The sequence below is a fragment of the Tricharina praecox genome, assembly GCF_024521635.1.
Source record: "Tricharina praecox strain CBS 144465 chromosome Unknown BZA05scaffold_19, whole genome shotgun sequence".
In the NCBI taxonomy this organism is placed as follows: Eukaryota; Fungi; Ascomycota; class Pezizomycetes; order Pezizales; family Pyronemataceae; genus Tricharina; species Tricharina praecox.
The window spans coordinates 131,415-156,806 of record NW_026250421.1 but is presented as its reverse complement, the minus strand read 5'-3'; the positions used below and the strand labels follow the sequence as shown (position 1 = coordinate 156,806).

Here is a 25,392-nt window from a genome sequence, read left to right as displayed (position 1 = left end):
CCACCCATATTCTCAGCAACTGCAATTAATGCCCGGCAGCTTCTCCAAATTGTGTTTCATCATGTCAAGTCAATTTAGATTGCTGATGGATGCCCGGCGAATGCTGCAGAAGCAAAATGGAAGTCCCTGAACCCGCGGCACTATACTCTACGTGCCTGGAACGGGGCCCCGACTCCGCTGGACTGCGCATGGGCGATCACTCGTCATATTTTTTGGTCCAAGACGGGGCTCTGGGTGGATGCATGGGTTGAGAGGAACTTGTTGCGACTGCTCGCTTTGATCCGATGATCGTACACCATAGCTCCGGAGTAGTCGAACCACCACATCCGATCCACAAGCTCAAGGCCAAATGCATGTGATTCAAACCGCCAGCTCGCCATAGAGTGCTCCGACGAACCCCCGGCCAATATTTTGAGTCATGACCCACGGCAAGCAAGATGTCTCAGCTCTCCGCTCCGGCAGACGGCCCCCACCCTGTCACGGGTCATTATAATTCCCTCGTTACCCGACTCCTCTTATGCTTTACAAGTGGGACTAAACCTTCCATCACTAACCAAACCGTTTCTCGTGTGCTCGAACTCTCCCGGTCGGCCAAACTGATGATGGCTTCTCCCGCAGCAGCAGCATCGTTCCCCGCAATAATCCTCTTTGGCGACTCGCTCATCGAGCAAGCTTACTCTCCGGGCAGAGACGGCTCGGGAGCTACCCTCGCGGATGCATATGTCCGGCGTGCGGATGTTCTAAACCGAGGTTTAAGCTCCCCTTCCCCCTTCCCCGCTTCTACGTGAGAGAGAGCTCGGGGGGGAGAGTGAATAATCCTCTCTCTCCCCAGAAAATTCAAGCACTAAAGGAATGGCTTTCTCTGTTCGTAGGACTCTCGGGTTACAACTCGGACTGGCTTCTGCCATGGTTGGAGAGAGTTCTGGCCGCACAGATATCGGAGGTGCTTCTATGGGTCGTGTGGGTTGGGACGAACGACGCTTGTCTACCGGAATTTGTTCACCACGCACGTTTTGTCACCGTTTCCTTCTCCGAAAATCCCCATATTCAAGGTATAGGAGACTGATAGTCAGCCCGTGAGTTTCTTTCGGCTTTCCAGGTCCCACTGGAAAGATACAAGGAGAACATTTGCAAAATGATCAAGATGATACGCGAAAATGAGCGCTCCCAGCACAGTCGGATTCTGTTCATCACACCACCACCCATCGATCGAGAGATGCTCGGCAAGTACCATCGTCGAAAGGGTGCTGACAGGTCATTTGACGTGACCGCAGAATATGCTGCAGCCGTCAAGGACTTGATTCTGGACCTGGGAACGGACGACAGCCATCTCGGGGTGCTCGACTTTTATACTGTGTTTATGAAGAAGGTTGCGAATGCTCCACTCAATGACGAAGGATCGCCATCGCTGAGGGAGTACCTGACTGATGGGCTGCATTTGGGGCCCAAGGTGAGTTGAGTGGCCTAGTATGATGTTACTCCGTCTGAATGGGATTGATACGGTGGCTGTACGACAGGGTTATCAGCTGCTTTATGGAGCATTCATGGTCCACGTGGAAAACCACTGGCCAGAGATATTACCAAAGAATATCCCGTTGATGGTTAAGCTCCCCTTGCACATTAGACCAGCATGGCCTGATACTGACGTGATGGCATAGGCTCCTTGGGCGGGGGATTTAGAGGTAGTCAAAGAGTTCGAGAGGAAGAAGCGTGCTGAGAATCACGACGAGCTTTAGGTATGTAAACACAGCTCAATTAAATTGCATGGCGTGGGGAAAGATCATTTTATTATTGTTCCACCACTATTAGCCTCTGTTGAGAGTATTGCCAGAACCCCTATTGACGTTGTCAGGTGCGAGTGCATGAAGCATATAGATGGATGGGAGCAACGTACTTTGGATTCTGTTCTGTGTATTCGTCCCAGGCACGGGCTTTCATGGTCGCAGCGTCACCAGCTTCGTAGTCATCCTCATCGACTTCTGGTCGCTCGCCCGATTTTTCCCTATACACTGTGAGTATAAAGCAGAAGCGAAATATGGAATCAAAGGACAAACCCTCCGCCTTCTATGATTCCACCTCGTCTCCTCTCTTCTTCGAGGTACTCATCAATAGTCATCGTGGGTAGATTGTGCCCAGACCCGAAAACACCATCCTTGAGCTGTTGTCGCTTGTCCAGCAACACGAAAGGCCGCAGTGGTTTCCCGTCCTTGGTCAACAAATTCCCTCCCTTTATTGTGCTAGGAATAGAATCCAATTTCTCGTTGTATCCATCGTTTTTGCGCCCACGACGCCGGGCATCGTCCTCCTCCTCCTGTGTTGCGCGAGGTTCGGACGACGGAGGAGGCGCCTTTGCTAACATGTCGAGCTCCATCATAATCATTTCCAGTGATTGAATGGTCTGCATTATTGCAAGCTTCAGTGATGCCTTGTGGAATTCCCGTAAATCTTCGTCGTCCGCGCTCGCATGGTTTGCTAGCGACTATCAATCACACACGGAGAAGCCTTAGTTTAAGCTGGGCCAAGCAACAGACGATCCTGAGAGGATTTTTTTCCATACCTCTATCTTGGCCTTAAGCTCTTTCTCCGCCTTGAACTGAGCTATCTTCGCCGTTCGACGAGCTCCAGGATCCGTCGGCAGAACCGAGACAGGCTTTCCGGTCCCCGCATTCTCCGCGGCAGTCCGTTCCGCTGACGAGACAAGATCGTACGCATCGCAGAGCGAGATAAATTTCTTGTAGAGCGCCACCGAACGCAGCAAGACAGGCTTCCGATCCGGCGATTTGACCCGCGTGTTGAGTTCCGCGATGGTGAAGGGGATGGCAAGACATCTATCTGCATACATCAGAAGCTATAACGCGACAACACGACAGCATATTCCCAACGGTAGCTGCTCACCGCATATCCGAAGTCGCCAGATCCTCCAGCGACTCGTTTAAACTCAGCAGAGACGCTCGCGCGACCAGATCCTTGCACTGCTGGTACTTTTTGATGGCAAGACCAAGCTTCGTCTGGTACTCATCGCCGTTGGTATCTGGATAGCTACTGAGCTGATCCTTCAGTATGTCGGCTTCTCGGAGGAGCGAGGAGATCGAGCTTTGTTGGTCGTCGGAGCTGGCCATAGCGGTTTGGCGGGGTAATGAGATGACGTTGAAACAGAGTGTGGAATGCGAAGAAACATAATCGGCCTGCGGCGGACACTAAAATAAGCGATGACACGATCAACCCCACCCCACCACTACATCAACCCCTCGTGCCGCACCACACATTCCGAACCATCACCAGAATGTCTCTTGAAAGCTGCGAGGTAGTCTCCCGTGAGCCGTTGATGCTCCGGGATGCGAAATGGGTCAAGCTCGTCAAGTGAGTGTCGCTTTATCTCCTGCAGCAACTCAGAGCTGACGTCGATAACTTGCAGAACCGTCTACACTGACCCGCACTCCACCACGCGCGACTGGGAGTCCGCTGAGCGATGCACACGTCCTGTAGGTGTCAACTACGATGGCGTCGGTATCGTCGCGATTCTTGAGCGCCCCGGTTCCTCTCCCGAGCTTCTCTTGCAGAAACAATTTCGTCCGCCAATCGGCAAGATCACTATCGAAGTCCCCGCTGGTCTCGTCGACGCCAATGAGACGGCCGAAGAGTGCGCACTCCGAGAGCTCTACGAGGAGACGGGGTATCGCGGCGAGATCGCGGAACAGGACAAGAGCTGCCTCATGTTCAACGACCCTGGAATGTGCAATACCAATTTGCACATGGTCCACGTCAAGATTGATTTGGACAAGGAGGAAAACAAGAACCCGAAGCCGCAGCTAGAGGACAATGAGTTTATTGAGTGCTTCACGGTGCCACTGAAGGATCTCTACACCGAATGTAGGCGGTTGGAGAAGGATGGGTATGCTATCGATGCAAGGGTGGGAACGTTGGCGGAGGGATTCGAAATTGCGAGGAAGTGGAAGTTTTTGCAGTGATGGAGCATGGGAAATGGGTGTCATATCGGCTCTTCGTTCATAGAGAATCATAGATCTCTGTACCAATTAAGAGACGTTTACACCAATCTTCTAAATTTCTAAAGCCAGACTCAGTGGAAGCACTTTCTCGAAATACTGCAGCAGCAGTCCTGCCGAAAGAACTGGCTCTTCGACCTTTGGGCGTAGAAAGTACTTGCATCTACTTTGTGACTTCCCATCTCCCAAGACCACCCTACGTCCTTCAGCTCATTGCCCGAAAGGTTTCTAATCGTACCGGGAGCTATCTAACCTAGAGGAGTCATGGTTGGAGACTCCTTGAACCAAAAGATGGGACATTCGTTGAAAAATCGAATTAATTACAAAAAGGGTAACTGTATAGTGAAGGGGGAGGGTAAAAAATACGCTTTTTCCGTATCGATACGGTCAAAATACGTGGTTTGACCGTACTAATGCGCTTTTTGACCGTACCGATACGGAAAAAAGCGTATTTTTTTACCCCCCCCCCCCCTCACACATTACAGCAAATAGCAATTTATGAGTTTTCTTTTATTTAGAAGAAATAGAGATTTTCAATTCGATTTTAGGCCTATTTAGTCCAATTCTCAGCTTATGGTTGTTCTTAGATTACCCGATTTGGCTACCTATAGATAGGCCCAAAATGGGTAAATTTGGTGCAAACATAAGTGAATTGGTCGATAACAGGGGGCATTAGTACGCCTCCATACAGAATGATTTAATTTGTAAATCCTTAAACTCCACAACCACACTCCTCAAGATCAATCGGACGTTATTTTAATGTCGGCCATGCGATTCTCCATCCGTTAATAACAAGTTTCTGTTGAAAAGAAGCTCTTTGGTGAAGTGGTTGGAGCTAGAAAATAGGCTATATTTTCCATCGGTTCTAAGAGTCCCCAACCATATTCAACCTAGAGGAGCTATCAATAAGTACCTCAGCCCTACAACCCTAACCCGTAGATAGACTTCACAACTATTCTAGCACCCTCTAGTAGACAGAGGCCAAACGGGTTGAAGCCCAAACTCACACTGCAGAATCGCTGACCCTGATCTGACATCTGCATCCACATTTAGAGATGATGTGAGTGCGGAAGCAGGGATCTAGCGAGCGGGGTGCGACCTAATTACTAGTAGACCTATCGTGCCATCAAACAACCCCATCAATTGCAATCTTCTCACTACATCACGCCAGGAATCGTGGAGTTGAGGCTAGACACGAAGTTCCAAACCTCTATATATTTAAGCTGCCAGTAACGCCATACTGTGAGTTGTTTGCTCACTCTCCCAACACTCTACTTCCCATCACATTGAACAGGTTCAGTCTGCAGCGATCATTCTCCTCGACTTCCCCCCGCAACGATCTCACGAGTTACTCTTTCGCACGCCAGACGACAACGGAGGTGGAGCTGACACTGCTCATCGCATACCGCATACCGCATACCGCATATTCACGATGTCTACCATGGGCGACTTGTTAGATCACATCCTAGCGAAGGAAGCACAGGATCGAGAGACCTCATCGATCGATCCAAAAGACGAGAACACTTTCACGAAAGATCACCAAAACGACCAAGATAACGGCCATGAGATCGGAAATAATGCTGATGCTCGGTCGAACGGCGACGAACGAGAGATTCTCACCCTCCGTGTGTCCGAAACCTCGCTAGACCGGCGAAAGGAAAAGAAGATGTCGGCAGCTCGTCTCGAGCGAAAGGCCGGATTCAATGCTTGGTAATCACTCAGCCTCAATCTTAAGTGTCGGTCGGGGACTGATTTCATCACTTGTACATGGACAGGCTCGAAAAAGAAATTAGGAAGTTCGAAGAAAAGAGTCCCAAGAAGACAATCGCCGACGAGGATGATCACAAGCTCTCTATGGCCGCTTTAGCGAACAGAGGGGCTGCAGAGGTCATTTCAACGCCGAGAGAGTATCAGTTGGAGATCTTCGAGCTAGCCAAGCAGATGAACGTGCTGGCTGTTCTCGACACCGGTAGTTCCACCCTGGGGTAAACTCAAACGGTCGTGCTAATCAAGTCAAAGGTTCTGGAAAGACGTTGATTGCCTGCCTACTCATCCGTCACATGATCAGCGAGGAGCTGGAAAACCGCAAAGCCGGTGGACATCGTCGCGCCAGTTTCTTCCTGGTGGACTCTGTCAATCTGGTGTTTCAACAATCTTCGGTCCTGGCCAACAATCTCGATGCCAAGGTTGGAAGGTACTACGGCGCCAAATGCGACACCGAGAAGATGTGGAAACTTGAGACCTGGTCCAAGATTCTCGACGATGAGCTAGTCATCGTGATGACTGCCGACGTGCTGAACGTCTGCCTCAGTCGCGGCTTCATATTGATAAAGGACATCAATCTGATCTGCTTTGACGAAGCCCACCATGCAAAGAAGAATCATGCGTATGCCAAAATAATGAGGGACTTTTACAGCCCCGAGCCAGCGAAAAACCGTCCTAAAATCTTTGGGATGACGGCATCTCCAATTGACACGAATAGTAAGACCAAAGTTGATCGGGCGGCATCGTAAGTGATTCCCCATTTTCTCGGCCAATTTGAATTGACTGTTGACACAATCCAGGGAGTTAGAGGAGCTCCTGTATTGTCGTATCTACACATCGGAGCACATCTCATTCCTCAAGCGGAGCGAATTTCGTCCCCAGGAGAGGGTGATGATCTATGAAGGGGCTAGAAAACAGCCCTTTGAGACCGATCTTTACCGACAGCTTCACGACAAATTCGGAAACGTTTCCTGCTTGCAACGCGCCTTTGCCTTCGCAAAGCAGGCCAGTACCGAGCTTGGTAGGTTATCCCGATTCAACAGTGGCATATGGGTCCATTGCTAAATGATGTTTTCAGGCCCTTGGTGTGCGGATCGATCCTGGTCGTTTGCACTGTCTGAGCGACATTCTCAGAAGTTGGCGAGACAAGCCGAGCGAGAATCTGAGGAGGCAGCTGGCACCCGCGATCCAGCTGAGCGATGGGAAAAACTAGAGCGAGACCTCCAAATGATCCGTGAAGCCCAGGATTATGTTGCTCTACACGAATACGGACCTCCCAAGATGCTGGAAGGAGACGTCAGCCCTAAGGTCTGGCTGCTCTGGAGACAACTCCAAAAGGCATACAACGAAAACCCTGAGACAAAATGCATCATCTTCATCGAGAGACGTTTAGCAGCCAGAACTATCTACGAATGCCTCAAAGATCAAGTTTCTGAGAACTTTCGTGCAGGAGTGCTCCTTGGTAGTCGGACTGGTGCTGATAGTGACGGGACCTTCACGATTCGGCAGCAGATGGTCAATGTGCATCGCTTCAAGCTTGGCATATTGAACTGTTTGTTTGCGACATCAGTTGCCGAGGAAGGACTCGACGTTCCGGATTGCAACTTGGTGATAAGATTCGACATATACAACACCATGATCCAGTACGTGCAGTCTCGTGGACGAGCTCGTGACCGTAGCTCTCTGTATCTCCACATGATCGAGAAAGGAAATCTGGAGCATAGCAACCTCATTAGGGACGTCCTCACGTTCGAGAAGACGATGAAGAGTTTCTGCAAGAGCCTTCCCCCAGATCGATTTCTAGACGAGAGCGAACCTGTCCCCGAAGGAAACACAGGCAACGAGCTCTACTATAATGAGGAAGAAACTGGAGCCAAATTGACTCACAGTTTAGCCATGCAGTTCATCTCGACATACGCCGCACATTTGGTAAGGCACCTCCTCTTACTCGCTCGTGTCTCTAGATGGCTAACTTAACCCAGAATACTGGGTACGGCGAAGCCAGCTCACCACCAATATATGTCGTGCGGCCGGCTGGATGTGGACAATTTACTTGCCAATTGATTCTACCGGAAGGCTCCCCTATTAGAGTGTATGAGTGCAAGCCCCAAAGGACGAGAGCTCTCGCCAAGAGAGCAGCAGCCTTCGAGACAGTACTGCTTCTTCGGAAACAGAGAGCGATCAATGGGCACTTTCTGCCCCCCGTCCGCCGGAAGATACTTCCCAAGTATGCCAACGCTCGTCTTGCTGTCGACACAAAAAAGAGAAACACATATACTCTCCGTCGAAAGCCCGCTTTTTGGGACATCAAGGATGGAACAGCGCCAACAAAGCTCTGGATCGCAATAATCACCGTTGAGGAGCCTCATGAGATGTTTCTAGGCGATGCAATGCAGCCACTTTGCATCGGAACCCGAGAAAAACTACCCAAAATGTCTCTTTTCGATGTCTACGGTACCAGAGGCGGGAATTCAAAGGTGAAGATAACCCGACTTGAAGAACCGTTCGAGCTCACAAATGCACAAGTGGAACTACTGACCACATTCACCAATCGGGTATTCACGGATGTATTCAACAAACACTTTGAAATGTCCTATGAAACTCTTCGATACTGGTTTGCGCCTGTGATTGGCTACAAGTTTGATGAAAAGCCGAGGGCGGCCGATGTTCTAGATTGGGAGCTGATTGGACGGGTTGCTGCTGACCGGGAGTTATTCCTTGACTTGACCGCTGATAATCTCCACCATATCCGAGACAGATACTGGGTGGATAAACTTGACAAATCACGTCGATTTTTTGCTCATGAGGTTATACCTGAGCTCAATTCCCAGGATGCAGTCCCAGAATCGATCACTGGCCACGATTACTTCGACAGCATCCAAGACTACAGCTACAATGCTGGAAAGCGCAAGAAGTGGGGCGGTGTCAAGTGGGATATTCCTGAAAAGGAGCCGGTATTTCGTGCAGAACGCCTTTTGCACCGCCTCAACTTCTTGGACCCTCCTACCGAGAAAGACAAGTCACTCGTGTACGATGCAGTCATTACTCCGTCCAACTTCATGATCTCAATATTACCCGCAAGCCTGGTTAGATCCGCTGTCATATTTCCCGCTGTCAGCACGCGCATCGACGCATACCTCCACGCTTGGGAGCTGCTCAGGAGGCTTGATGCGGATATGAAATTGGGATTGGACCAGCTGGAATTAAATCTGGCACTCGAAGCTATCACCAAGGATTCCGAGAACACAAACATAATTACTGTGGAGAAGCGTAGAGGCATAGGTGCCAATTACGAGCGTCTCGAATTCCTCGGCGACTGCTATCTTAAGCTCGCCACATCAATCAGTCTGTACTGCGAGTCCCATTCGAACAACGAGTTTCAGCTCCACGTTCAGCGCATGATCCTCATTTGCAACCAGAATCTCTTCCAGAAAGCGATGTTGATTGGCATTCCAGATTTCATTCAGACTCTAGGTTTCTCAAGGCGTACTTGGTACCCTCACATGAGGCTGCTCCACGGAAAGAAGTCTGGACTCGACGCAGTGGGCTCACGTATTGTGAGTCTCGGAGACAAGTCGGTTGCTGATGTTTGCGAGGCTCTGATCGGAGCTGCGCTTATCGGCCTTGGCCACGATGGCGCAACGAAGATGGTCACCTCGCTGCTGAGAACCGAGCATCACAACCAGCAGTCTTTCGATCAATACTACCAGCAATATAAGATTCCTGACTATCAATTGGCCAAACCCACGGCTATTCAAACGAAGCTTGCCGATGACATTGCGGAGCAATTCGGCTACCGCTTCGATTCGCCAAAGCTTCTAATGTCGGCATTCACTCACCCCTCCAATCCGTTTACCTTCGAGAGGGTGCCTTCGTACCAGAGGCTTGAATTCTTAGGTAAGTGATCACTGCTCCCATATATATTGTTTCTCTGGCTGTCGCTAACCACTCATAGGCGATGCGCTTCTCGACCTGGCGTGTGTGGACCACATTTTCTTGGCCCATCCGGAGGCCAATCCCCAGTGGCTCACGGAGCACAAGATGGCAATGGTCTCGAATCGTTTTCTAGGAGCCATCTGTGTCCTGCTCGGTTTTCACAAGAGGATCCGGAAGATGAGTGGCTCGCTGGATGGTGCAATCGATAAATATGCCAGCACTCTGCTCGAAGCAAAAGAACGATCTACAAAACTGAATTTCTGGATGGATAATGGAATCGAGGACCCGCCCAGTAGGCACCCCGACCCTCTAATCTACCCGCTTAGCTGACCATACATTCTCCAGAGATTCTTCCTGATGTTCTCGAAGCCTTCATCGGCGCTCTGTTCGTCGACTCCAAGTTCGACTATTCCCTGGTCCAAGACTTTTTCAACAATCACATCCGCTACTTCTTCACGGACATGAGCATGTACGATAGTATGTCTTCCCCGATCCTCTCCGCTTTCGATATACTAATCCAAAGAAATAGATTTCGCAGGCCAGCATCCGACCACTTTCCTAACCAAAAAACTTGAGGTCCTCGGTTGCCAAAAATGGGGTTGGGACTCAGACCAAGTTAAGACTGCCGAGTATGTGACCAACTTTGCAGCGGTTGTCGTTCACGGAAAGGTCTTTGCAGGGGCAAATGCCGATTCAATCAAAGCTGCGCGTGTTGCCGCGGCGGAGATTGCATTGAAGAAGTTGGCGGGTTTGGGGGAGGTGGAGATCGCGGCGTTGTGCTCGTGTAAGGAGGAGGAACCAACGGTGGAGGATGTGGAGGAAAAGCTTACAGATGAGGAGGATGGTGAGCAAGAGGAGGAGGAGGAGGGGGAGAGTGGTTTGTAGAGGAGAGGCTGGAAATGATGGTGGTCCCGGCTGGTAACGCGAGTGCGCTTTTTCTTTTTCTTCTTTTTCTTTTTTTCTCTCCATTCCGCTCTACATATCATTCCCTTTCCCTCTTTTCTACTTGTCTTGTACCAGTACATACCAACTTGAGTGTGTCTCTTATAATGCCTTTATGCAATCGTTTATGTTTTCTGTTATAGCATGCATCCGGTTAGGTTAGGGAAATGGAGTGATTCCTTTAGAATATTCTTAAGCAGAGAGAAGATTGTTAGATTTCTATGGAGTCATGGTGCAGCGCAAGTACAAACTTCATAGAACTCCCTCCGATAAAATGGAACATTCCAGACAATCCTGGGCCTACTACACATACCGCCGGTAGGAAGTGGACATTAACCATCATTATTACTATCATTTCCTCTCTACTGACGGTGAGACTCCGCCGGATATTCAAACCTGAGCACCTTACGACCACGAATGACATGTCGTTCCACTACTGGTACCATAACCTCCTCGCAAGTAGGTACTTTGTACTTATCGAAGCCCTCCAAAACCTTCCGGGCCGTTCTATCGTAGCAACAAAGTTCTGCTCCCGTATTCCAGACTCCAGTAACTGATAATAGCCACTCAGCTGTTCTTCCGTGGGTGCCTCTCCCGAATCTTGAGTTTCTGCTGGGTGCACGGACGGCAATTGCAGGGGGGTTCATCATTCTCATGCCACATGGTCATTTTGAGGTTCGTTTTTTCCCCTAATCTCCAGAGACACAATCGCACCGCGCACCTGCGCGGAGTAGGTATCTAGGTATCCACCGTAATAAAACCTCCAGATGCGGCGCCACTCGGTCGGACGTTGCCAGGCTACCGGTATAACTATGTAGTAGACAGGCGATCCACTCCTGCCCGTTCGAGCGGTTGTCGGTAGCGAGGATACCGCCCTTTATCTTGCAGTTATCCCTATGCCGTCCTTTTCTGGTATATATCGACTCCGTTGGGGTTTGGTATGTTTCCAGTGGATTCTGGCGGTGTAAACAGCATCGTATGTAGACCGGCCGCCTTCCTTGTGAACCCCCTTCCACCCGGCGATCGAAGTACTGTAGTGTGGGTGGGCTATGTACCAGTACAGTGAGGCCAGTACATACGTACGGGCTTGTCGATTGGGGGCAGCGAGTGGGCGGGAGGGATTGGGACGTGTTTGCCGATGTAGGTAGTGGTGACACGTGGGATGGAGAGTATTGGGTTATCTACTTGGTTATCGGGGGCTTCCCAGAGGAGGCCATGATTGTGCCTGCTGGGTAAGTAAGTACCTATATAGTACGAGCAGGCTTCCAGAAGATGTTTCCAGTATGTGGTACATACCAAAAGCGAGTGTAAACACATGATGTCACTCGGGGAAACATGCAGATGGATTGGAAATGGCCTCACGATTCTTGCCATTGTACGGATGGAAAGATGTAGACAAGATTCGATGAATGCAACGTAAACGGGGGTGACGCTCGGTGAAGGGGTGTGATTTTGTCGGACACCTCCGGCCCGCGGGTTCTGTTTGATCAGTGATTGCATCATGCGACCCAACTAGATCATGGCAATACGCACACTCCGTTTCCCATCCAGTGTCCGACCCGGCTCTCGTCGAGCGGCCCGCGGTGATCGCCTGAAACCGGGGGCAAGTTATCTCTTTCGCGTGACATCTATGACGACGAGTGAATCACTGATCACCCATAGCCTCCTTCGAAATCTACCACGGGTTGTGCATCTCCTCCTTACCTGATTTGGTATGTATATGGATGTATCTTCCTCGCAGCCTCGGACTCGCCCAAGCAACAATAAAAATACTATACACATCATAGGAGAGAAAGAAATCAAAAATTGCGACACCGAAAGATCCGAAGACGTTTCGCAAAGGCTTTGACCCTCTCTGTGCAATGGGGGTCGTCGCTTCCGGAGCTCACTGCTTAGTGAGCCAACAAGCTCGTGTCAAGGTAAGTATGAAAAAGAAAAGAAGGAGAGTAGGAGGAGGGTGGAGGATTTTATAGGTAGTGGGAGACTTGGCATTGTGAAACGAGTGAGAGCTACTGACACCACCAAAAAGATCCCACAGCCGGTGCCCGGTGGTCAGCTACTAGGTAGGCGAGGAGATCGAGCACGCGCCCTGTTGTCATGCAGGAAGCGTAATCTACAGACCCACCTTACAGCGGGTCTTCCCCAAAGTGCAGCGGAAGCATTCCGGGCTCCATTGCACGTGAGCTAGTATCGGTATCAAACCGTATATCCATCCCCACGTCCAAGAGGAGAACCCGACCGCCGTCTCGGCAAACCCAAGTACCGGTAGCTATATGGCTAGAGCACAATATGTAGTACCAAGAAGCTACCCCGCAAACCAACCCCACAAAATTCCCCACCAATCGGTCACGGATGATGTCCCGCGCAAACATCCGACACGCCCGTTGCTGTCTTTGCGACGGTTGAATTGGTCGACGATGTTACACAGGGCGAAAGCTCGACAGTTGATCGGACCATCAGGTGGCGGGGGACAACCAGATAACCGAGTGTCTCGGATCTCTGGACGCGGAAGGCGGGAGAAGAACAGATGCCTTGTGACGGCGATGGGTATTTGGAAACATCCGGCGCATCCAGGATTCCAGGACGATCAACGTCTAGAAATACGGTACCTATGGGATACCTGAGTACATAGGTATGAACATATGCACCTGGAGTTGAAACGACATTGTGACAGCTTTGAAGTCGTGCGTCGCCCATCTCCAACGAGCAGGTCAAGAAGATTTTTGAAGTTACTCTGCAGTGGTTACATACACGCCGCCCATCTCCACCGAGCAGGTCGAGCAGATCTATTTTGGCCTGTGCCCGGCCCACGAAACACCATGTGGAGGCCTACTACTATATACACACGTCCGCATGCTATGTACAAGGAAGCATAAGCCTTCTCCGAATCACTCTTCCGGCAGTGGGATTTTCCGTGCGGAACGTGTTTTACGTGCACAGGTATTCTCTCCTTCGCACTCATGAGAACTTTTGTCTCGGCCGTCAAACAGTTCTATATTTACTTGGGCCTATGGTACCAGAAAGACACAGACAGAGCGATGGCATACGGCGGATGGCGGATGGCAGGTGGCAGATGGCCACTCACGAGCCACCATCAGTCGAAGCCGCGCCCCCATCTCATGTCATCAAGCAAGGCTTCTTTCCTCCCCGTCTCACTCACCCGAAGTAAGAACTATAACTACTCGATCCTTCTCGATTTGGTGGTTCAGAATAAATATATAGAAAGCGAACGAGCGAGTGAGTGGAGAGATATCTACTACTATATTATCTATCGGAACCATCCCCCCACAGCAACCCCCCACTGCACGAACCCGGGAACCCGACGCTTGCCACCGATCTCTGTACGCTTAAAGCCGCCTCGCCTCACTCTCATTCGAGAAACCCTCATCCCACCTTCTCCCCTGCTCTGTGGAATCGCTTCCTTTCCTTTCCGGTTCAACTTAGCTCCACGGTACATAAGTCCATACATTTGTGTGTGCTTGCCCTGAAGGCTTGTGTTGTTGTTGGTTGCGCATCTGGTGGTTGTTGCAATCTGTTCAAATCTTTCCTCGGTTGGGTGTGACCGATTCGGGTCTTCATAACTACGACTGCTCCTGCTTCCGTCTCTCCTTTTCTCTGAGCACTCCATCACAACCACAACCTCCGCCCTCCTACCGAGACAGAAAGAGAGAAAAACTCTTTGCTGATCTCTACCCACTACCCCCTCCCCACCTCCATTGTGTTTCACACCCCTCCAAACACAGCGATGGCAGACCTACCTCTCGATACACTGGACATTGTTGTCCTCGCGATTCTTCTTCTCGGCACAGTCGCGTACTTCACGAAAGGAACTTTGTGGTCGAAGGGCGGCTCTTCCGCCGATGCCTACAACAAGGCTCTCAGTGCCGGCGGCAAGTCCGGCAAAACGAGGAACTTGATTGAGAAGATGGACGAGTCCGATAAGAACATGGTTATCCTGTACGGATCGCAGACCGGTACCGCTGAGGATTACGCCTCTCGGTTAGCCAAGGAAGGACAAGCACGTTTCGGACTCAAGACTATGGTTGCGGACCTCGAAGATTACGATTACGAGAACCTCGATACTTTCCCCGAAGATAAGGTTATAGTGTTCGTTTTGGCCACTTACGGAGAAGGAGAGCCCACCGACAACGCGGTCGAGTTTTACGAGTTTATCCACAACGGCGAACCCACCTTCTCGGAAGACAACGCGGAAAAGCCTCTCACCAACCTCAAATACGTCGCCTTCGGACTCGGAAACAACACCTACGAGCACTACAATGCCGTCGTCCGCCGCATCGATGAGTCCCTCTCCAAGCTGGGCGCCAAGAGGATCGGTCCTGCCGGAGAAGGTGACGATGGAGCGGGTACCATGGAGGAGGACTTCCTGTCGTGGAAGGAGACCATGTGGACCGAGTTGCAGCAAGAGATGGGTCTGGAGGAACGTGAAGCAGTTTACGAGGCCGTCTTCTCCGTTACCGAGCGCCCCGACCTCACCCCCGAAGACGACATCGTGTACCTCGGAGAACCCAACAAGAACCACCTCGAGGGCAAATCCGTCGGACCTTACAACTCGCACAACCCGTACATCGCCCCGATCAAGCAGTCCACGGAATGCTTTACCGTCAAGGGCCGCAATTGCCTTCACATGGAGATCGATCTGTCTAACTCTAACCTCACCTACACCACCGGAGATCACCTGGCGGTCTGGCCCACCAATGCTGGAGCAGAGGTCGATCGGCTCTTCAAGGTCCTCGGAATGGAAGAAAAACGCCACCAGGTCATCGACGTCAAGGGTCTCGATTCTACTTCCAAGGTCCCTTTCCCCACGCCGACCACGTACGATGCTGCGGTTCGTTACCACATCGAAATCTGCGCCCCCGTCTCCCGTCAGTACGTTGCTTCCCTTGCCGCTTTCGCGCCCACCGAGGGAGCCAAGGAGCAGATGACCCGCCTCGGAGGCGACAAGGCCTACTTCTCGGAATTCATCTCTCAGCGCTACCTCAACATCGCCCAGGTTCTCGAAATCGTTTCACCCAACCAGGTCTGGTCGGCGGTCCCGTTCTCGATCATCATTGAAGGTCTCAACCGCATCCAGCCCCGTTACTACTCGATCTCGTCCTCGTCTCTCGTCAATAACAAGGTCCCGACCATCACCGCCGTCGTCGAGCGCGTCAGCATGCCCGGCGCCCCTCACGTTCTGAAGGGTGTCACGACCAACTACCTTTTGGCACTCAAGCAGAAGCAGGAAGGCGACCCGTCACCCGATCCCCACGGACTGACTTACGCGATCACTGGACCCCGCAACAAGTACGATGGAATTCACGTGCCGGTCCATGTCCGGAGCTCCAACTTCAGGCTGCCCAGCGACCCCTCTAAGCCGATCATCATGATCGGACCCGGTACCGGTGTCGCCCCCTTCCGCGGTTTCATCCAGGAGCGCGCCGCCCTCGCGGAGAAGGGCGAGAAGGTTGGAAAGACACTTCTCTTCTTTGGATGTCGCAAGGAGAGCGAAGACTTCCTGTACCAGGATGAATGGAAAGTAAGTTGCAACTTTCCGTTGTGCCGAGATGTTGTCGCTCGAGCTCGAGCTAACATGTGACAGCAATACGCCGAAAAACTAGGTGATGCCTTCCAGCTGGTCACTGCCTTCTCCCGCGACGGACCACAAAAGGTCTACGTCCAGCACCGACTGAGCGAACACGCCAAGGAGGTCAACGAGCTCATCAAGCAGGGCGCGTTCTTCTATGTCTGCGGTGACGCCGCTCACATGGCGCGAGAGGTCAACTCCACGCTCGGCAAGATCTTGTCTGCTGAGCGGGGATTGACGGAGGAGCAAGGCCACGATTTGGTCAAGAGGCTGCGGAGTAGCAACTTGTACCAGGTATGTTCCCTCAACTATCCTACACTCTTACCCGTCACGTAACCATGTACTAACCTACCGCGTTTACAGGAGGACGTGTGGTCATGAACACCACTTGCCGCACTATACCGTTTTCTTTCACATTTCATACAAGGAGGGGCGTTAATTGGATTGGATAGATATAGTCGTATCTCGCTGTAACAATTAGTCTGATCTAGTCTGGGAGGCGGGAGAGGTGGGCGGAGTCTCCAAACTGTTTTCGTAGGCATTTGCTTCTTTCATCTTTTTTTTTACTTTACTTTTAAAGTTCGCTTCATACTCTTCTTTTATGATACTTAGCCTTACGGGTTCTTCTCTCGCTCGATACACACACACGTTCTGAACGAGGGGCACTTTTACGCTACATTGGTTTGGGTCATATTCTGGTTTAGTTTGTTGTTAACTTTGGCTGGGTGGCTGGGCTGGATTGAATTTCATCCGATATATCCATCATATCATACAACATATAGTACCTACCCTATCACACATGCTATATATTGTGGGAACTTCGGAGACTTGTAAAGCCCGTGGAATCGTGGAATCATGGAATCGCCGCGGCATTCCGGGCACTCGGGAGCCGAGACCCACGGAACCGTCCCGGGCCCGTCCCGGACTCCCGGCACTTCCGGAGGGCACAAGAGATGCTGTCCGTACCATGATCCATGATCCATCGTTTGCGACTCTGCGTTGCGCCAGGGGTTCCATCCGGATTCTGGAGCCGGGATCGCCGGATGGGAAGATAGAGTACCTATCGGTAGAGTACCGTAGGGTAGAGTAGAGTATCGGAGATAGGTGAGTTTCGTTGCAGTGGGCAGTGGCCCAGTGGGCAGTGGGCAGTGGGCACTGAGCGATGCAAGTTTGTATGCATGTATTTCCATCATGTATGTGCATACTTCACTATGGGTCCGGGGGTGCAAGACCAAGCCGGGTGCCTGCGTTGTGGCTGGCTCTGCGCGTCTCAGCTTCCACGGTACGGCCATAAGCTTAGGGTTTCATGCTGTATGGATTATCAGCTTCCACAGGAAAGGGTGCGGGGGGCAGTGCAGGCTACATCATACTATAAATACGGACCGCTCGAGTGACAGAGCGTGATACGGCCGAACCTCTCGGCCGAACTTCGAAGACTCACTCCCCGACCGTCGACGCCGTGCGCTCAGCCCTCAGCCGCAGATGACACGCCGGGCCGTCTATCTTTACGCCTACCGAGTAGGTACTATACGGGTGTGGCTGAGGGACACGGTCGGATCAGCGCATCAGCCCTACGTACCGGCCCATGTGGGGTGGGGTCGGTACTTCTCGGGCGGGAGGTACGAGGTATGTTGGATACGTGCGTAGGGAACTAACTACCCCACATTCATACCCAGCTGCCCCACTTCGAGTGCAAGCTCCCCCACATCGGCTATCCAAGAGTAAAATAGCGGATAGGCGAGCTGTGGCTGGCCGCTGGAGGACTTGTGAGCGATTGGTTGATGTGGGATGGGATGGAAAGTGGGCGGCTCGGAGTGAAGTGGGGTTTGGAAGCTTGTGTAGTAGGTAATGCTTATTCGTCTCGAAGTGACTGCCGGGGACGACATAACGACACGGTGCAGTCCTGCTTAACGTCGTGCCCCCATCTCGATACATGCTTCGATGTGGTGCTGGTGGGGTGGGGTGGAAGCCACAGAAGCCCGAAATGAAGCTAGGCAGGTAATCATTAACGTCAGAGCCACATGGCCACAAGGCTTGATCTTTCCTACATACAATGTCCGTAGTGGGCATTCTCCGATTGGAGTAGGTACGTTCGAAGTGAGGGAGCCACAAAAACCGAAGGTGATCCACGGTGAGCGTCTTCGACGGAGTTCATGCAGTTCGTCCCATGGACCAGCACCGAGCGAGAACAGCCGTCGCGGACGAAAATCTCGACGTGCTTGACTAGGTGCGTAGCTGCCAACAATAGCCTCGCTGCGCAATGGTAACGAGACGTGGCATTTCCCCCTCCATCTCCCTAGGGAAAGATCCACCGGGTCCTCGGCGGCCGGCCGGCCGGCCGGGCGTGATGCTGGCCGGGCCCGCCCTCAGTCCGTAGAATCCTGTGAGCGAGCGGCGGCGGCATCATCAGCATTACGTGAGCTAGCGGGATGGGCTTCTTGTCGGCATTTCAGTTCCGTGTGAGTTGCGTTTATTGATGGGCCAATGCTGCGGTCCGAAGATGGATGTTCTTCTTGTTGTTGATGTCGACGGCGAAGATGAGTGAGTGGGAGGGAGGGTGTTGGGTTAAAACTTAGAAGCCAATGACTTGGCTTTTCCAAGCTCCTCCTCCGTACTCAAAGAGCCAAAGATCTCCGCTGATGGGTTCAGCCCTACAGGCTACATACCGTCGGGCGATAGGTAGTGGCGTTAGAATATTCCACGCATCCGACCCCGAAACCTGTACATACTACTGGTATGGACGGCACACTTGTACCTATCTGACGGGACCGATCTTAGCTATAGCCTAACCTTCCAACTTTAGGTAGCAGTCATACATAGCGCTGTCGTCTCTGAGCCTTGAGGAGTTTCACTCGCGGATTTTTGCTACGTATGTAGCTTCTCATGTGGACTTCAAGCTTCTTGGCCGTGTTAGACTTGAGAGTGGAAGCTCTGGTCAGACAAGTCCGCAACCAGATAGATAATGCTACCAAGCTCCATGCTTTGTGAGGTTTAGAGGTGACAGCGTAAAGTACAAGAGAATTGGGACGAAGCATAACCACGTGGAGGCAAAGGCTACCAACTATACACCATGGCGGACGAGAATAACTAAGCGAGGCATAGGCGGCCGGCGCGTCTCCCGGTGGCCAGAACACTGGATGATAGTTAAGTGCAAACAGTTTGCATCGGTGATAGACAGATGATTCACGCAGCGCACTGCACTCCGCATCGTATCCGACCGATCCGCAGTCATCTTTCCATTCCCTCGACATCTACGCCGGATGTCACCACTTACACAATACGCACCCACCGGGCCCACCAGATTACCACTGACTAGCCAAATTCATCTCATCAGCCTCCTTCTTCTTCAGCTTCATCCAGCGATCGAGGAGCTCGGCGTTATCTTCCTTCAGCGCCTTCTCGCGCTCATACGCCATATTCAATTCCAGCTCCTGGGCGACCTGTTCATCCAACGCTTTCTGCAGCAACCTCTCTCTCTCCCGCGCCTCTTCCGCATAGTCTTTACACCGCCGCTCCAGCCGTGCACGTTCCGCGTCTGCGCGCGCCGGCTGTGACGACCGCAGCTGGATCGCGAGCGTGGAGTCTGTAGCTTGTTAACAGCTGTGTGTGTATATGTGTGGTGGAGGGGAAAGCGACGGGCGGGGACAAACAAGCGGAGATGATCTCGTCGAACGCCTTCTCGCGGCGGTCGCGAGCCGCAAGGCCCTGCGCGAATTTTGCTTGCCACGAGGTACCGGAGGAGCTGGCGGATTGGCGGGGGGAGGTGATGCTGGTAGTCATCTCTTTCAGCGGCAGCGGTGGTGGTGGAGGAGGTGGTGGAGCTGGCTGGGAATTCTGCATCGTGCGTGAGCTCGTTGCACGAGGGTTAACCGCGGTAACTACCGTACATGGTACCTTGTGGGTCACGGGTGACACAAGACGCGTGCGCGTAAAGTTATGATGCTTGTGGCACTGGCAGAGCGTAAGTGTATATGTATGCAGTGATAACAGCAGTGATGAGCCCGCCGGAAAAGATGGGGAGAGAAATGTATTGTCCGGGTGTAGTGAGCATACCATTCACTTTGATTGTATAAGGCTTAAGTGTACGCATACCACGGTCGTAGATCGTCGCACGTAATCTCACTCGGCTGGCGGGGTGACTTCTCATGTCTCAAAGGACAAAGTGAAGCCAGGCACAGCAACGAACTGTAAAGTAGATAGCGGGGTCTTCATCCAGACCTCTGCAAGGCCAGCTGGTGGGAAAGGCTGGATAAGGCGTCGCCATAGTCTAGACAGGCCAGGTCGTATGAGACAACAAATTGATGTTCTCTCTCTCAGCCTTTATTCGGGGTGAACCAAACATCGTACATAACGTGAATGGGTATCTTCCCAGAGAGAGCTTATCCTTAAGCGTCTGCTCTATCCTCAATGCAGAAGTCCTTGAAAGAAAAAGCAGCCATTTATCCAAGACCGTTCCAAGCCCGAGTGATACATTATCCCAATCGCGCATACATACTCCCTACCCCAAAGAGTTCCAAGGCTTATCGACACCTATCGCACCAATCTCTACTATTTACTCGCCCTCCGGAGCTCACCGCTCGCAACGAGCGTGGCAGTTATCGCAGGTAGGCAGCGGTACATGGAATATCACTCAGGTTCGACCCAACCTCTGGGTACAAAGTAGGTGGCTGGTTGAACCCAGGTTTAACGGAAATCTCCCCATACGTTCCCCCCGGACTTTTCACAGCCAGAGGTCGTCGGAGATAGGGACGAAAGCTATCCCTGATTCCCAGCACCGCAGGGAACGTCTTTCGTCGAATAGAGTCTCTGCGTACATAGGACCTACTTTGATCCACCCCCGCTGACCTGGGACTCCACGGGTTCGGCGACTTCTGGGGACAGCTCCGGGCAGGTATGTAGGCTTGACTCATACTCGACGGGATTCCAGCGTATCTATTGGCTTTGATGTAGGTACATAGGACGGATCACGGCTGGAGTTTTGGTAACTTATCACCTTGAAAGTTTACTCAAACACAGTTCTGTGCAGGACTAAAGTACGATATTGATGTCCTAACTCCAGGACTCCATACTACTCAAGCCGCATACGACTTGAATAGCCAGCTCGAATAGATATTATTCGGCGAGCCTCCGTTGCAGTTATCTAGCTATTACGGAATATCTTCCTTTAACCGCCCACCAACCACTATTCCGCCTCACCGCTCACCGCCCAACACCATGCTCGCATACTCTACATACGGTCAACCACTTACCCCCATCACAGATCATCACTCTTGTTGGTACCATGTTTAGGGCGCCAAAAACTTAGGTGCGTACACACATATGTAGATCGACAAACGCGCAGATCAGCGACGGCTGATTGGATGCCCAAGTTCCAACTCCATCGTTCTATATGTAGTACATGTAGAGTATTCTCGCCCTGTGCCCTTTTGTCGGGACTCAGGTGCAGCTTGGAAACTCTGCTATGTATTGCACCTCCGCGGCCTTTTGGAATCCACCGCCGCCCTTTGGAATCCACCGCCTCCGCCACTGTATGTAATGGTAATGGTAATGGTAATATTGGATTTGGAGGCAAATTACCCCCATACCTAGTACTGGTAGAGTATGTACTTGCGCATGCAAATGGGCGGCTATCTACCCAAGGTATGTAGCGGTGAGCCATGGACTTCTCACATATCATTCGGCAGATATCTTGGAGCGTATGTAAAGAGTTGCTTATGCGCAGCGCGCACGGCCCGCCCACGTTTTTATTTTAGCAACATGATCCGAGAACCTAGATCCAGCCTGTCCAATCAGCAACATGTTCTTCACCATCATACATAGATGATTTACCTTGGCACAAGTTCATGTGGGCAGCAGCAGCAGCAGCAGCAGTTTGCCTCAGACAAAACAAACGCCACAGAGTTCTCTCTGTGTGCATAGAGTATGTGCAGGTGGGGCCGGCGCCGGTGGATGAGGCTTTCTTCCTTCCTCCGCGTGGCGTCGGGCCGGCCGGGCGGGTATGTACTCTACTCTAGAGTACGCGTACGGGCAAACCGCTTTTCGGAGCACAAGCACAAGCACAACGAGAACAGAAATTTGATGCTTCTGTCGTGTCGTAAACGAGACGAGATTTACTATATTCGCCGCGAGTATAGCAGCCAGGCAGCGTATGACTGTGTATAGTAGAGTACTTACCGAACCCCCCACGTTCCCACCACCCCCCTCCCCATCCCCTCGTCTAAATTCACCTCAACCAACTCCACAAGGAGGTCTGAACACCATCGCACCCCACCTCTTCCCGGCAGTCCGGTTCCTGGACTCTGTCCAACCAACCATGGGACCATGGGAGGATGGATGCTGTTTTACGTTTCCGAGGGTTCGGCTATGGTCGATGTCGATGGAATATGTATTTACTGTATATCATACATACTCCAGTCCGACGATTCTTCTGGCGCACGGAAGTGAGTGTACAAGATTGATTGAGCGGAGAATGTGATGTGACACTTCAAACTTCAAAGCCTTCTTCGACAGGCAAACTGCTGTCACGTTCCGTGGACAAAGAAAGAGGGAAAACGTGTTGCAGGCGTATGTAGATGGAAAATACATACAAAAAGCTCGCGTAAGGAGCGCTGCGCAAACTTGCATGTTGCCGGGGGTGGGGGGAGGATCGGTCGATGGGATGAGTGACCGTGCATGACGATGTTTGGCGTTTGTGTGTTCGACGTTGGACTTCGGGCCGCTGGGACAACTGATAGGCAGTCAGTATTATTTCGGAGATGTCATCCGTGGAATTTCAAACATGCAGTGCACTTTTCGTGGTTGGCGATAGTTAGTTATCGATGGCCGCGCAGGATGTTGGTTTCATGCGTCGGCCGGTTCGTGCCTGCATCACAATTATCTCTATGCTCACTACGCTGTGACGAATCAGGGGAGTTACCTTGGATATCATTCCTTAGGATCGAGCCCAAAACGACGACGAAAAGAAACAAAAAAAGAGCCCTCCCGGGAGCTTCTGCATTTCTGCTAGACGTCGAGATGGTCACAAGACCTAAGCCTGTGGCGTGCAGACCGCGGCGGTAGCCGTGTAACGGCCGGACTCAACCATGTAGATGATGCCCACCACCACACTTCGTCGATGGGGGGGAAAGCAATGTGGAAGATGCGCGCACTGCAGTACTAATATGTATGACGCGGCAAACAGATGGGACATAAATATAACGTGCTTGAGCTGCTGACGATGCTGCCGATCCGTGTCAGGGCCGCATGTAGAGTGGAGCCTGGATTACCTAGAAGTCTGGCATTGGGGATCACTGTATGGTTCGTAAGGAAGAAAGGTACCTATGATTCTGCACCTCCCAGCTATGAGATGTAGTTGATGCGGTGAAACAGCGGGACAGCTAGGGTAGAGCCGCCACCAAAGTCAGGCGAATGGAAGATTGTAATTCGCAAGCCCTAGATTTGAAGGTGCAGCACTCTTACATACTAGGTTCGCACTAAGAGGCACTCGTCTACCTCAACAGCGTGTCTCTAACAACTCTTGAAGTCATCTAGCGCATCATAACCCACACAGCCGTGGGGCAGCGGTGGGGCAGCGGTTGGGATACCGAAGCCACCTCCCTCCTTCCCGCACGACAACCGCAGCAGGTTTGCCGACATCCGGTGAGAGGCGGTGGCGACAACGACGGCTCCCCCCGCGGAGAATTAGAGGCCGGAGAATTGCGAGCAAGTGAACAGGCGACGATGGAGATATTCCGATATCTCACGATAGGAGGTGTCCGAATGGCGGGAGTGCAGCGTACTAGTGGGATTGCCGCCACCGCCGCCTCGGTCAGCGCTACGTCTCCATCCCTTCTCGAAGCAAGTCAGAACGGGCCAATGCGAAGGTTGAAACAGGGAGCTGAGAAGCTGGTCGGGATGTGTCACTTTACGAGCTAGCGAGCGGCCCGAGCACACTGGTCTACTTCTCCACAGTCTGCGTAGATTACCGCCAGCCAGTTTTCGGGAACGCTGGACGTCCTGTGCGAAGGTTCAGCGGCGCTAGCCGTGGAGCTGGGGTAGAGGAGGAGGGGAATGAGGAGGAGGATTTGTCTGGGGACTTGCCATTCTTGATGGCTCGATGTCAATCCTGAAGGCTCGGTACGACGAGGTTTGCTTCTTATGACGAGGTTTGCTTCTTATGACGAGGTTTGCTTCTTATGACGAGGTTTGCTTCTTGCGTAGAGGTTTCGAATTGCGGCTTCCAACAGCCCCGTCCAGAGACTCGGCGAGAGTAAATGGTCGGCAGAGGACAAGATGGGGAGAGTAGTGAGGCGGGGGAGGTTCGAGAATGAGGCGGAAAGGAAACGCTGGGCAGCATCATCTGCTGGAAGATCATCTCTGTTCGGGACCTGCATCTACGGGGCCAACCCCCATCCCGTGCACACCCGCCGATGCGAATAGAGACGGACCTCACGGTTGTGTAGACTGCGTGGCAGCTGATTGGCGAGCATGGCAGGCGGGCAGGCAGGCAAGGTTGGTTCGATGGACGAATGAAGGCGGACGAGAATCTGTTTTGCGCCATCTTTTCGATTTTCCCTGTTTTTCTGTTCGGGTTCGTTGATGTTGAAGTTGACGTTGTTTCCATTTTCATTATTTTCCATTTTCCCCATTTTATTTTATTTTATTGTTATTTTTGTTATTTTTATTATTTTTGTTATTTTTGTTATTTTTGTTATTTTTGTTATTTTTGTTATTTTTTGTTATTTTTTGTTATTTTTGTTATTTTTTGTTATTTTTTGTTATTTTTGTTATTTTTGTTATTTTTGTTATTTTTCATTGTTTTCATCAGAAAATGAAAATCAAAATCAGAACAATGAAAACAACCGTCATCATTCGTCTTGTTTTTTTCCCCATTCGCTCGCACATGTTCCGGAGCGGAGTCTCCCTCACGTTTTTATACCGCTCTGCCCGGTGCACTTGGAGGTGCATGTCCGTCGAGAGTCTCCCCATGTTCGCAGCCCGAGTGCAGACTTTCTTGAAGAGTGCTGGTTTCCACGCTGTTTGCTCAGCGTCCGGCCACTCGTTTCCCCTGTATGCTGCAAGCTTAACCTTCGTTCTTTATTCCATGTCGGCAGAAAGTTACCGCGCAACAGTGGGGGGATCCGCAGGCTGCCGTTCGTCGGAGTCTCCATACACTCTAGT

General features: G+C 51.6%; 6 protein-coding genes across 6 annotated transcripts; 4 read left to right on the top strand and 2 right to left on the bottom strand.

Moving 5' to 3' along the window:
* Window positions 1–602: 602 nt before the first annotated feature.
* Window positions 603–1,658, top strand: BZA05DRAFT_340095 (SGNH hydrolase-type esterase domain-containing protein; the record flags this gene model as incomplete). The annotated part of the gene is made up of 4 exons (XM_051480955.1): window positions 603–750; window positions 873–1,015; window positions 1,100–1,450; window positions 1,518–1,658. The coding sequence occupies 4 exons, from the start codon at window positions 603–605 to the stop codon at window positions 1,656–1,658; spliced, it is 783 nt and encodes a 260-aa protein (XP_051337704.1).
* A 147-nt stretch (window positions 1,659–1,805) lies between these two features.
* Window positions 1,806–3,119, bottom strand: BZA05DRAFT_446556 (TAP42-like protein; the record flags this gene model as incomplete). Its single annotated transcript, XM_051487085.1, has 5 exons — window positions 1,806–1,836; window positions 1,895–2,002; window positions 2,055–2,479; window positions 2,558–2,828; window positions 2,896–3,119. 5 exons carry the CDS (start codon window positions 3,117–3,119, stop codon window positions 1,806–1,808), a joined length of 1,059 nt encoding a protein of 352 aa, XP_051337703.1.
* Window positions 3,120–3,161: 42 nt separating this feature from the next.
* On the top strand, window positions 3,162–4,076 carry BZA05DRAFT_355880 (NUDIX hydrolase domain-like protein). Its single transcript, XM_051481398.1, has 2 exons — window positions 3,162–3,360; window positions 3,416–4,076. Exons 1-2 carry the CDS (start codon window positions 3,284–3,286, stop codon window positions 3,966–3,968), a joined length of 630 nt encoding a protein of 209 aa, XP_051337702.1. The 5' UTR covers window positions 3,162–3,283; the 3' UTR covers window positions 3,969–4,076.
* A 1,012-nt stretch (window positions 4,077–5,088) lies between these two features.
* Window positions 5,089–10,868, top strand: BZA05DRAFT_355877 (uncharacterized protein). Its single transcript, XM_051481397.1, has 9 exons — window positions 5,089–5,714; window positions 5,780–5,973; window positions 6,024–6,513; window positions 6,569–6,789; window positions 6,847–7,697; window positions 7,751–9,665; window positions 9,724–9,996; window positions 10,050–10,181; window positions 10,234–10,868. The coding sequence occupies exons 1-9, from the start codon at window positions 5,437–5,439 to the stop codon at window positions 10,587–10,589; spliced, it is 4,710 nt and encodes a 1,569-aa protein (XP_051337701.1). The 5' UTR covers window positions 5,089–5,436; the 3' UTR covers window positions 10,590–10,868.
* Window positions 10,869–14,263: 3,395 nt separating this feature from the next.
* BZA05DRAFT_93016 (uncharacterized protein) lies at window positions 14,264–16,794 on the top strand. The gene is made up of 2 exons (XM_051488807.1): window positions 14,264–16,185; window positions 16,249–16,794. The coding sequence occupies exons 1-2, from the start codon at window positions 14,392–14,394 to the stop codon at window positions 16,567–16,569; spliced, it is 2,115 nt and encodes a 704-aa protein (XP_051337700.1). The 5' UTR covers window positions 14,264–14,391; the 3' UTR covers window positions 16,570–16,794.
* Window positions 16,795–19,414: 2,620 nt separating this feature from the next.
* On the bottom strand, window positions 19,415–20,093 carry BZA05DRAFT_403475 (uncharacterized protein). The gene is made up of 2 exons (XM_051484210.1): window positions 19,884–20,093; window positions 19,415–19,816 (listed from the first exon to the last, which is right to left on the bottom strand). Exons 1-2 carry the CDS (start codon window positions 20,071–20,073, stop codon window positions 19,536–19,538), a joined length of 471 nt encoding a protein of 156 aa, XP_051337699.1. The 5' UTR covers window positions 20,074–20,093; the 3' UTR covers window positions 19,415–19,535.
* Window positions 20,094–25,392: the final 5,299 nt, after the last annotated feature.

What these genes read in the sequence shown, in the direction of transcription:
- BZA05DRAFT_355880 (XM_051481398.1), top strand. Translation starts at nt 3,284, where the DNA reads ATGTCTCTTGAAAGCTGCGAGGTAGTCTCCCGTGAGCCGTTGATGCTC. An exon ending in AAATGGGTCAAGCTCGTCAA is followed by an intron (nt 3,361 to 3,415) that starts GTGAGTGTCGCT and finishes GATAACTTGCAG; the next exon opens with AACCGTCTACACTGACCCGC.
- BZA05DRAFT_93016 (XM_051488807.1), top strand. Translation starts at nt 14,392, where the DNA reads ATGGCAGACCTACCTCTCGATACACTGGACATTGTTGTCCTCGCGATT. An exon ending in TGTACCAGGATGAATGGAAA is followed by an intron (nt 16,186 to 16,248) that starts GTAAGTTGCAAC and finishes AACATGTGACAG; the next exon opens with CAATACGCCGAAAAACTAGG.
- BZA05DRAFT_355877 (XM_051481397.1), top strand. Translation starts at nt 5,437, where the DNA reads ATGTCTACCATGGGCGACTTGTTAGATCACATCCTAGCGAAGGAAGCA. An exon ending in GCTGGCTGTTCTCGACACCG is followed by an intron (nt 5,974 to 6,023) that starts GTAGTTCCACCC and finishes ATCAAGTCAAAG; the next exon opens with GTTCTGGAAAGACGTTGATT. An exon ending in TGGAATCGAGGACCCGCCCA is followed by an intron (nt 9,997 to 10,049) that starts GTAGGCACCCCG and finishes TACATTCTCCAG; the next exon opens with AGATTCTTCCTGATGTTCTC.
- BZA05DRAFT_403475 (XM_051484210.1), bottom strand. Translation starts at nt 20,073, where the DNA reads ATGCAGAATTCCCAGCCAGCTCCACCACCTCCTCCACCACCACCGCTG. An exon ending in CGACGAGATCATCTCCGCTT is followed by an intron (nt 19,817 to 19,883) that starts GTTTGTCCCCGC and finishes AACAAGCTACAG; the next exon opens with ACTCCACGCTCGCGATCCAG.